At 37.0% G+C, this 12,649-nt stretch overlaps 1 protein-coding gene across 1 annotated transcript in view; it reads left to right on the top strand.

The window, feature by feature from the left end:
- The window catches only part of PCDH11X (protocadherin 11 X-linked), a 473,232-nt gene that overhangs the window by 68,597 nt on the left and 391,986 nt on the right, over positions 1-12,649 (top strand). Inside the window, exon 3 of the mRNA XM_065643156.1 lies at positions 4,498-6,984. Within this exon, the coding sequence (XP_065499228.1) occupies positions 4,498-6,984 (2,487 nt within the window). The remainder of the gene's footprint in view (positions 1-4,497; positions 6,985-12,649) is intronic.

Below are 12,649 nucleotides of genomic sequence, written 5' to 3'. Positions count from 1 at the left end.
TATAGACTGGAGAAATTAGGGCAGCAAAAAAAGTAAATATATTCAAAATATTCAGTTGTCTCTGTTTCTTCCTTAATGGATGTGGACATGATCTAATAAACACGTTCTGAGCATTGGGTGCCATGAATTGAGGAAGATGTAAAAATATTCCATTTTGGAAAAAAATCTGTTTATCTTCTATCTGTCTTTGAAAATAAAGTTGACAATGTTCAGAATGTGACAAGATTGTAAGGAACTCTTTGCAGAAAGGAACAAATCCTCCTAAAGGATTAAAGGGTTCAAATGATGTAATTGTTAGGATTGTTTCAGTCTTTTTGTAATAACATTAAATTCAGATTTCCAAGGAAGTATTTTTGTGTTTAGGTGTACTTCCTAGCCTTTTTTTCTTCTTCAGAAAACCAGTATTCAATGCATTGTCTGCTGCTTCCATTCCATATTACACTTTTTACTCTTCCTTTCCAGCATGAAATGGTTCATTATTATCCTAATGTTGTATTGATCCCATCTACAGCATTTTGCTTTCTGTCTGCTTCATGGGATGAGTAAGGTTTTGTGTGTGGTTGTATATATGGAGAGTAAATCTTTGGCAGTGCTTTACATTTATAGAAGCTTTTTTATAACTGGATCTGGAAAAATAGCAAGTTATGGTATAGCCATTGCTAATAAATGACATCCTTAACTTTTATGTAGGAATGAAGCTAACTAGAATTCTCAATGAACAAAATTCAGCTTCATGCATGATTGGAAGCTTCCAAGTCCTACTCCTTTTGTGGATTTGAACATAATCACAGAATGGTTGGGGTTGGGAGAGATCTCTGGAATGAAGATTGAGGACAGTGTTGATCTGCTCTTTGTCAGTTAACAATGTGTAGTTATTATGTACAATTATATAATTGGTAATGTTTTAAGAAATAACAACTAATAGAGTGTCTAAATTTCACAGTAATTTGTATCATGAGTAATACCTTTTTTTGAGTATTTAGCACAATATTCTTTCCCTTCCCTATTTCTTTGAGAAACTACTATGTTCTATCAACTTGCTGGTCTGCAAGTGTAAGTACCTAAGATGTTTTGAACACAACAGACCATGCCACCATTATGAGCATTAAGCAAAGTTTGCCTTTTTCCTGCATTCCTCTCAACAATGAAGCTCACATTGCAATTTGTGGCCTAAAGGAACATTCATTACAACATCCAGGTAGACAATCCCCCTGGATTTAACAAAACGCTGTGGTGAGACACTGTGGTCCTGCAGTATGTATGTCTAGAGACAAGTTACGTGTACGCTTTAGGTGCACTTTGTCATATGAAGTCCTGTCCATAACACTAGAAGCTCTTCCGGTTTATCACATCAAGTATTTGTGTCATTGCTTATGTATTTGTTAATCTATCTAAATGTTACAATTTTAAAAGAATTCTCTAATTTTTTATTTACATGACAGCCCAAAACAGCTCCGAAAAGGACATTTGGATCCATTACAAACGATCAGGTAAATATATGGTAGGGAGTGTTCAACAAGAATACCAGTTTCAATATTTTGGAGACTACTGTGTGCATGAATCCACTGAAAAGGTTGTTATGAAAATTGAGTAAGGTAACAGAGTTGCCTATTGCCCTGATAAAGAGTATTGTGATCAGAGCCAGAGTCTCTTAAAGCTAATCCTGGCTCTGAGATGGGCATAACCTTGTTTTGCTTCATAAGTTAGATTACATTGCTTAAACCGGCTTTTTAGATTAAAAAAAGAATCAAGCTTTTTTTTTTCTCCTTACTTCCATCTTTCTGTAGTGGTGGAGATAATGTAGCAAATCGTTTTTACCAGGCAGTCATTTTAGTGGTAAAAGGTACTATATAAATGTTAATTACCTATTATGCTTTTCCTATGGACTCAAACCCTTCCTCATGTGAACAAAACCTTCAGATAATGTGGTGACTGAGGTACAGTTCAGTCCAAATAACAATCTGACCCTAATGGAAATTTTCGCTGAGGTTTTAATGGTGATAGAGCCATTTACTTTCAACATCAGGAATTGAATCATGAAGGGTTTTCGTAGTGTTTCTCTCAGGATTTTTAACTATACATTTCTTTGCTCCTAACAGAGAGAATTAGATATTTCTAATCTTAAAAATGTTTCCTGTATAGGTTTTTTTTTTGAGTGTTTAGAATGGTAGAACTGTTCGTTCTTAGAAAATGTTTGTTAAAATGCAGCATAATGTCACACCTAACCCTATTCCTTAAACAGCCTGTAAAGGCTTGCTTGAATTAGGAGAAAGTATGATTTTCTGTAAGTCTCTTTTTGGTGGTTTAAAAAGGATGTATAAGCCTGTAATGAATAGCAAGAAATACTCTTGGATAATATTTTTCTATAGAAAATTACTTGAGTGTTCATAATTAACTTGGAAGAGATCTTCGCGTTCTTTTCTGCAGTAGTTCACTGCTATTGATGGGGAACTGGAGCTCTATGTTTTATATCAAGCTCATATGCTACAATGAAAAATATCTTTCTCATGCTTGATAGTTAAAGAAAAGCAGAAATGGATATGCATATGTATAGTTGCATGTATTCAAAGTCTATATGGAGTGTTTGTTGTAGTTGTGGGATCTAATGACAGAATAATCAGTGCCCATCTGTCAACTTGTGTACAAATAACTAAGTAAAAGATAACTGACAGTTTTTTTTCCTCTAGCTTCTGTTACCTTTTTTTTCCTGGAAATTCATGTTAAAGTATAGAGTATATAATTCATCATTTCTCAGTAATTATGAAATTTATTGCAAATAACTGCTAGCCAGATTGAAGATGAAGAGGAAGCTCGCACTCTGCCTCATGAAGAGATCATCATAGAATTACTATTCTAAAATTTAACCTAATTGGTTCAAAATGTATATCTTGATTTAGAAATGATTTGCAAGGCTTGTATTTTCATATGCCTTCTGCTAAAAAAGCCAAAGCTGTATTTGTTTTACTGTTTCAAAATGTGCATCTTCATGTTGTCACAAATACCGTGCAAATGGCACAGTAATTTTTGAAATGTGGATGAATAGTTTTTTCTCCATGAAATAAATGATTACTTTTTTAGAGTCAAATCCTGGCTTTGAGAAAACAAATCAATGAAAGACCACATTGCACAGAATTAGACCTATGAATGTATTCACTTAACAGTCGGTAGCAAGATACAGTAAATATAGATCTTTTACAATTAATGAGAAATAGGGAACCTTGCCCACTGGGAACATTTTCTTTCCCTTTGGTCTGAAGTGTCTCAGATCACTTTAGAACACACATACAATAACATGAGTAAAGGTGAGACAACCACAATAAATGGAGAAAGAATCAGGCTGGACTCAGTTCTTCATTATTACAAGTATGACACATAAAAATAAAATCCTAATGAGTCAGCATCTTTATTGATGCTTTCTTTTTCTGGTCCTCCTATACATTCAGCTGTAGTGATCTGCATTCTAGCTTTGCCCTTATGGAAGATACGGCTGGAAAACTGCCTTTATGTCCTTTCTTCTTCTGAAGGGTGAGAGATGGGAGGAAAGAAGATAATTGTAATATTCTTAATCCCTGCTTGTCTGAGGAGATGGCAGAAGAGGGAATCTAGAACTAGATTCCTATCTTTATTTTAGCAGACTACTTTGTCAAGACTAGTGTTTTAAAAGAAACTATGTTTGTACAATATATGTAGCATTTCTTGGCAATTCCAGGAGTGTTAATTGTTCCACAAACTCAATGAAAAAAAAATGATTGTTTTCAAATTGATATCATAGTTCTGTTATATTTTTTGAAATGAAAATAGATCTTTTCTCACTGGGAATGTAATTTTCACTACAAAAATAAAATACATAATGATGAAGAAAGGAATAGCTTTAATGAATTTTAAAATGCATTTCTAATAAACTATTATGACTTAGTTTTGTCTGTACCATCTAATACCTGATTTATGTAGTAGGCCCCTTTTCAATGATAGTGTTGTGTTTTTATGCTGATGATTTCAAATCATGTCCAGAGTTGCTCCAGGAACAGAGAAACAGTCCCTTTATCTTTTCTGTTTTCTTGGAAATTGAATATTGGTGTAGGTCTTCCAGTGTATGTATACTGTCTTGCCTTTGGATGTGATTGAACTTTGGCTGTGTTCCTCTTCCACACTCTCTCATACAATAGAGAAACCAAATTACATCTGTCCAGGAATTTAATAACTTTTCTGTAGAAACAGAGAAATGAGTTAAAAAACAAAGCAAAACTTCTCCACCTCATCCAAACCTACCCCATTTTTCTCAAGTATCTGTTTCTTCACGTTTGTTCTGAAGCTTAAGACCATAGAGCATAAAGCAAAATTGGATATTGCAAAATAAAGGTAAATATATAATGTGTATTCCTGTATACAATATGTATATGAATATATATATTCCATGACAATTTCAGAACATTAATGAGATATTTCTCTATTTAAATGTACTGTCATGCTAAAGTATGTTCTTTCTGTGTCTTGTAGGGTCAAAATGTATTTGGTCTTGATATAATTGAGACGCCTGAGGGAGATAAGTGGCCTCAACTGATTGTCCAGCAGATCCTGGACAGGGAGCAGAAGGATACTTATGTGATGAAAATTAAAGTCGAAGATGGTGGAAGCCCTCCAAGATCTAGCACTGCCATCCTACAGGTCACAGTGACTGATGTGAATGATAATCGCCCAGTCTTCAAAGAGAATGACATCGAAGTTAGTGTTCCAGAAAATGCTCCAGTGGGCACCTCTGTTTCTCAGCTCCATGCCACTGATGCAGACCTGGGCTCAAATGCACAAATCCACTTCTATTTCAGCAATCAGATCTCCAGTTTGGCCAAAAGGCTGTTTGCCATTGATAACACCACTGGCCTCATCACTATAAGAGAACCACTAGACAGGGAGGAATCCCCTGTGCACAAATTAACTGTTTTGGCAAGTGATGGCAGTTCAACTCCATCAAGAGCAACAGTGACTGTTAATGTCACGGATATTAATGACAATGTCCCATCAATAGACACAAGATACATTATCAATCCAGTGAATGGGACAGTGCTTTTGTCTGAGAAGGCTCCCCTTAATACAAAAATTGCATTGATAACAGTAATGGACAAGGATGCTGATCTGAATGGAAAAGTTACTTGTTTTACAGATCATGATGTCCCTTTTAGGCTAAAGCCAGTGTTTGATAATCAGTTTCTCCTGGAGACAGCCACATTTCTAGATTATGAAGCCACGCGGGAATATGCCATTAAAATAGTGGCTTCAGATTCAGGGAAACCTCCCTTAAACCAGTCTGCGATGCTCCTGATCAAAATTAAAGATGAAAATGACAATGCCCCAGTTTTTACACAGCCTATCATAGGTCTTTCCATCCCTGAAAACAATGCTCCTGGTACTCAACTAACCAAGATAAGTGCTACGGATGCTGACAGTGGGCGCAATGCTGAGATTAGCTATATCTTGGGTTCTGATGCACCCCCTATTTTCAACCTTGACCGCCGCACAGGCATTCTGACGGCAGTGAGAAAGCTGGACAGAGAAAAGCAAGACAGGTACTCCTTCACTGTGTTGGCTAAGGATAATGGGATGCCACCTTTGCAGACCAATGCTACTGTGACAGTGTCTGTCCTGGACCAGAATGATAACAGCCCTGCTTTCACACATAATGAATATAATTTCTATGTGCCAGAAAATTTACCCATGTATGGCACAGTGGGGCTCATCACAGTTACAGATGCTGACTCTGGAGAGAATGCTGCGGTCACTCTCTCGATATTAAATGGTAGAGATAATTTCATTATAGATCCACTTACTGGTGTGATAAGACCTAATATTACCTTTGATAGGGAACACCAGGGGTCATATACTTTCCAGGTGAAAGCTGTGGATGGAGGAAGACTGCAGCGTTCCTCAACGGCCAAGGTGACCATCAATGTTGTTGATGTAAATGACAACAGGCCTGTTTTTGTTATTCCTTCATCTAATTATTCGTATGAGTTGGTTCCAACATCTGCCAGTCCAGGGTCTGTAGTTACTAAAGTCTTTGCAGTTGATAATGACACAGGAATGAATGCAGAGCTCCGCTATAGCATCATAGGTGGGAACTCAAGGGGCTTATTTACAATTGACCAATTAACAGGAAATATTACTTTGAAAGAGAAGGTAATTACATCAGATCATGGCTTGCACAGACTGGTGATAAAAGTCAATGACCTAGGACAGCCGGAGTCTCTTTATACTATAGCTCTTGTGCATTTGTTTGTGAATGACACAGTCACCAATAGTTCCTACGTACAAGAGCTGGTGCGGAGGAATATGGAAACTCCAGTTGGCCAGAATATTGGGGATGGTGAGATAACTCCACAAACCAATGATTATGTCAAGATCATCATTGCCATTATTGCAGGCACTATGACCGTTATTCTGGTAATTTTTGTTACTGCTTTAGTACGGTGCCGTCAGACACCTAGGCACAAGGTTGTCCAAAAAAACAAGCAGAGTGGTGAATGGGTTTCCCCAAACCAAGAGAATAGACAGATCAAGAAAAAGAAGAAGAAGAAGAAGCGCTCCCCAAAAAGCCTCCTCCTCAACTTTGTGACTATTGAAGAATCGAAGCCTGATGATCCTGGCCATGAGCACATAAATGGCACTTTAGACATTCCTGTAGAGCTAGAAGAACAGACTATGGGAAAATATAACTGGGCCACCACACCAACCACATTTAAGCCTGATAGCCCAGATTTAGCAAAGCACTACAAGTCTGCTTCTCCACAGCCTACCTTTCAAATTAAACCTGAGACCCCTGTACCCCCCAAGAAGCACCACGTCATTCAGGAACTGCCTCTAGATAACACCTTTGTGGTGGGTTGTGACTCCCTCTCCAAGTGCTCATCCAGCAGCTCGGACCCTTACAGTGTTTCTGAATGCAGCTGTCAAGGAGGCTTCAAGACGCCGGGCCCCATACACACCAGACAGGTAATGGAAATTTTAAGGTGCTGTCTTTTACTTCTTACTTTGCCATTCCTATAGCTTTAGCTGTAAGAACTGCAAAATCACTTTTTCTGCAAGGATTAAAAGTTTGAAAGGTCATGTTTGACCGAGGCATTGAAAAGTAAACAATTTGAGATTCATCGGTGTTAAGGAAGAAAACGAAAATAAACTTGAGTGTTGGCGGTGAGGCGGTAGTGAGTGATTGCCTTGGCGGGTGCTGCTGACTGCAGATGGCAGTGTGACACTCCGGCATCAGTGTGACACTCCGGCATCAGTGTGACACTCCGGCATCAGTGTGACACTCCGGCATCCTGACAGTACCCAGTGTAGGAAGGCAGAGAGAGGTTGTGGGACTGTCCTCGGGACTGCGTGTTTGAGAGTTGGGGTGATCTAGACTAGGTGGAAAGCAATGAAGCATTACAGGATCTGATAAGTGGTTCTTAATATTAATGGAGTCTGGAATTGCAGTCGTCATTTGGGCATAGCTTTACTTCAGGGTCTCTCAAAAGCAGGCAAGGATTTTCCTCTGGGAGTTTGTGTCATTTTCAGACTGGAAACATACTGGACTGCTTAGGTCTGGTGGAATGACACAGTCGACAGGCAAAGTTAGGGAAAAACTTGAAGCATCAGTATAATTGCTCTGACTTATTTGCTGCTGTGCTTGATAAAACAGATATTAGCTTATCAGAAGCTGAGTACAGCAAAGAAAATATCTAAATCTTTAGCTTAAAGTTAAAAATGAGAACCAAAGTATCTTTTATTCTTTAAGAGCCCACAGAAATGCTTTAGATCACTGGAAATTGAATCTAATGTCTGGAAAGTTTCATTAATAATAAAGCTTTGCTGCTCATTTGCTTACTTTTCTTCACAAATATCACAAAGTTTCAATGAAAACAGTTTTCTAGTTAAGCTTGAATTGCTGAAGGAATTAATCATTAAAGAGACTAACATTTCAGGAAAGTTAATTATATTATTGATAATATATTTTCATACTATTGCTCAGGAACAAATCCTCAGCATGACTAATTAGGCTTTTTGCTCCAGCTGAGGTTTTGGAATTTTTGTGGGGGCTTTATTTTGTTACCACTATCGTGCTAACAAAATGTGCCTTAGAAAAGCTCCCCATTCAAAGTCGTCATCATGGACTACTGTGCAGTAGTCCATATCACTATTCTTTATAAAATTTTTGTCTCCTTCTGAGGTGCATTAACAGAAATTGAACAAACAAAAAATTTCCTAAGATGATAGAAATGCAAAAAAGCATTGCTATTTGAGTATTTCATATTAAAGATAATTGAATGTGTTAATTTAAATTAGAAGAGCTTCTTGCTTGTCTCATCTCTGCTCATTAGAAGAGCTGCTTGCAAGTTCATCTGTTGGAACTCTCATAATTCTGAGGAGGGTGGTGCTGTTCTCAGCATTTCTGTAGGTCTGATCGAAGTGATTTTTCAATTGAATTCTGATATAGTTCCTCTGAGCCAGAAAGGTTCTTCCATTGTCTGCTCAAATATACTTTGTCACGCAGTAATGCTGTTAACAAAAAAAGCCAGCTTGTGACTCTCTAGGTTTTTACTAACATAGTTTTTCCATCAGAAAGGGCTTTTAAAGTAGAATGGAAAGCAGTTCTCTTCTGCAGAAGTTGGCTGGGGGAAAGAGCATTTTTTAATCTCTACCTTAAATGCCAATGACAGGTGCTTCCTATCTGGAAGAGCAGAATAGAACTAGCTTGGTGTTTTTTTTAAGTACTCATTACCTGATACTAGCTTATCTTCACACAGCCGTACCTGAAATTATATTATTATGGTGTGCTGAATATATCAAAAAAAGATTAATATTAATATTGATTTTGTTAGATCTACAGCTATCCATCTTAGGTGTATTTTTCTATATGAAAGTGATCGCATTGTTCGGGAAAGTAGAACTACTCACTATCAATGGCTCTTTATACTAATTTGAAAACTACATTTACCTTTAAACACATGAACTCACATTCTTATTACTTATTTAAATAAAATATAATAATTTCATTAATGTGTTTAATTATATAGATTGGGCAGGAAAGGCCATTAGAGTTAAATCCTTTGTGTTGGACCATGATCACAAAGGCACAATTGTATTTCATCATAAGTAAAAACAAGAAGTGTATATCTTAAACCTTAATGGGTCTTTTAAAAGTCAGTCTTACTCCTAACCTGATTGTGTATATTGCAGTCTATATAGTTTTATCACCTGTGGGGCTATAGAAGATTATTCAGGACAGACTAAGAGTTATCACTGGTAGCCAGTAAAGAAACAAAACCAACCAAAATAAGCTTGTGCCACAGATCAGATGTCACACTGTCCTGCCAGCCTCCAGCCTCTGGGACTAACAGGGTGTTTGTGGTTAATTATGCATTTGTGTCATGCAGTCTCTGAATTTTCAGAAAACTGTAGAACAACCTGGAGAATTGAAGGATAATAGGTTCAGTTGAAAAGGAAGATGTGCTAATTTGAAAAATGAAAATAAGATGTCTAATGTGAGGGGGAAAAAAAATTATTTTATCACTAATGGTTACTGTAATACATTCCTTGGTCAAGCCAAAAGCTCTCTGAAGGAGGTTAAGACGATCACATCCACTGTGAAGATCTCTTCAGTTTCCAATGGGTGCTCGTACTAACAGGCCACACATCTCAACTGTTCTTGGTTTTGTCCATGCAAGACTTTCTACTCAGATACTTGAAATACTCTTGAGTTACAGCTAAAAATATACTTTCTTTTGAAGCTCTAAATTTTGTGTATGTCTGAATGCTATTGATTTAGGTTGTTAAAGAAAGGAAATTATGTCTTTGCTTTACTGCTAAATTTATCTAAGTGATCTATAAAATGACAGAAAGTCATTATAACAGTTGTACTCAAAAAGCATGCAAGAGAAGATGGAAAGATTTTTCTACTAAAAAAAAGCGCTAAAATATCTCTTTAGTGGTCATGTGGGTAAATAAATACAGCAATGCAACAGCTGAAATTTTTATGGAAAAGGAATCGGAGACTCCTGAAGGAGCTGAGGATGCATCGGATCATGAACTACATGAAGGTGAAGAGGGAAAAGTATGGTCCTGATGTAATCTCTTCTAAGAGGGAGAGATACAGCTTTTGTTGTATGTGAGAAAGGGAAAAGGAGAGAGATGTTAATATTATTTTGAAGTTAAACAGTAGGAAGTAATAAATACTAGAGGCAGTAGACCTCCAAAGTAGCATGCTTACTTTGGGGATGTTGTAGAGATAATTCTTTTAAACAAGTTTTACAAAGTGAAAAAATATGAAGGTGCAGCTTAATCATAATAAGATTTTTCAATCTAGGATATTTGGAGACTCAGAAATCAAACTGACTTTTAGAGTCATAGAATTTTCATTGTTTTGGTAATAATAGGCCTCATAGAAAGATGCATTTCTTTGGAAGAAAAACATACAACACCTTTAGAATTTATCTGTCTGCAAGCTTTGTAAAAGCTCAATTGCTTTTGATATTTATCTTAGTGAGAGCAGACTATGTGAAGTATTCCATACTGACACTTTTTTTTTTTGCATTCGAATGATGAAAAGAAAAGGTTTTTCCAGTCTAATTTTCATGCAGTACATAACACAATTTTAAAATCTGAAATCTTTGCTCAAGTACGTTAAACAACATTTAGACAAATCAAGTGCCTGTCTAGGTATCAACCTGTCTATTCAAAATATGCATAATTATAGAGGACAATGTTGTCTCTGGTAGCTTGGTTCAAAGAAGCTACTGCCACAAAGGTTCCTTAGAACTTCTGTGCATCCTCCTTCTTCTTGTCTCTTACTTAGAGCTATTTCAGACATTCTTTTCATTTGAAAATAGTATAATGTGTACTATAGAACAGTAGAAATCTTCAAAAATAAACACCTGCTCACTCAGGAAGGGTCCTGTGACCTTTTGTGTTGTCGTTTTTAACTTAAGAACAAGTTTTATCTGACTTTGTGCTAGTGAAGAAGTGTGAGAGTTCATGAGAGCAGCACTGGAGGACTTGGTTCAGTTTCAGTCTAGCTCTTCCCCTGATAGAGCTGGAAGGTGCAATCATTGGATATTAGGAAAAAATTCTTCATGGAAGGGATTGTCAGGCACAGGAACAGGCTGGTCAGGAAAGTGGTGGAGTCACCATCCCTGGGGGCATTTAAAAGGTGTTTAGACAAGGTTCTTAGGGACGTGGTTTAGTGCTAGAGTTAGGTTACGGTTGGACTTCATCTTGAGGGTTTCTTCCAACTGAGGTGATTCTCTGATTCTATGCTCCCAGTCTATGATTCTGTACCTTTGGGTAGTTCTCCCTGCTTCCAGGTGGACTCTTCGGCTGTCTGTTAACTTAGCGCTATTGCTATTACACTGTATCATCTTTGGGAAATCGCTGAGGGAGTGAACAGTTGTGCAGATTGATTTTTCTCATGTTTACTAATGCAGATCTTCATTAGTTTATTTCATTTGCCAGGATTCTATCATCTGTGAACATATCCATACTTAGGAACAGAAATTTCAGATGTCACAGTGATCTCTATTCAGCTTGTTTGTTAGAAACTAACTGGAGATAGACATTGAATTCCTTACAGAAACCTGACTGGGCAGTAGATCTCATTTAAAATACACTGTCTTTTTGGGGCCCTACTGTCCCACTAGGAACTGCTCAGACTTGCTTCCAGCTATGTTATATTTGCTCTTCTGATTCTGATTTGAAATGTCCTGAAATGTCATTCTAGCTTCTCACTCACCATGAGAACAGTGTACTTAGGATGTGAATGGAAGGAATATTGCACTGTTCCTGAAACTAATAGCTCTCAAAACTCAGCTGTTATGTAAATCTGTAGCTGTGGGATTTATTGTTTTGTTTAATAACAGTGAGACTAGTGAGTTTTATCTTGTATACTGTAATCATCGGTAGGCAGTGCTGATGCTTCTGGTATGAGAAAAAGTCTAGAGATAACACTGATACTTTGCATTGACAGATACAGAGTAAATTACGCTCAAAGAAGAGTATCAGCTATATAGCTGTTCATATAAGCTCTTCCTAAAAGCCATTTCAAAATAGACTTCTCTGATTCTAGATATTCCTGTTATTTTCTCTTAATTTTCTGGCTGAGAGTTCTAATACGGTGCCAGGTATATACATTTCAGAAGAAAACTGAAGTACACATCTGGAGAAAAGATTTCTAATGGAAGGATAAGTGAAAGTCTGCAGCTTGGAAGTTAGCGAGCACACTCAAATGAGCAGTAGTGCTCAAGTAAGGCTGGTCAAGAAAATGCTTTACCTCAGTGGAACACTTTGAAGAATGAGAATTGTTCTTTTAATATCTATTTTTTTCACTGGAAGAGCATGGGTGAAGATACCTGGGATGTGCCCCCTTGATTCGTAGTAGAAGACAAAACCAGAGCACAAATGGGAAGAAAAGAAAAAAAGAAATTATTGTTTTGTGTGAGGGGAAAAAACGAAAGTTTTTGGATATGACACTTAAGTAAAAACCAATTCAGAGAAAACAAAGGCTTTTTTTTTTCCCCACTAAGAACTCATTGGCTGAGTTTATACTAAACTTGCTAGGTGAAGTTCCAGCTGTAATAATTGGGTGAATTTTATGCAAGATGGAACAATACGCAACTCTCTCTAA

This window comes from Caloenas nicobarica, chromosome 12 (genome assembly GCF_036013445.1).
Source record: "Caloenas nicobarica isolate bCalNic1 chromosome 12, bCalNic1.hap1, whole genome shotgun sequence".
In the NCBI taxonomy this organism is placed as follows: Eukaryota; Metazoa; Chordata; class Aves; order Columbiformes; family Columbidae; genus Caloenas; species Caloenas nicobarica.
This window is presented reverse-complemented; position numbering and strand designations above follow the sequence as displayed.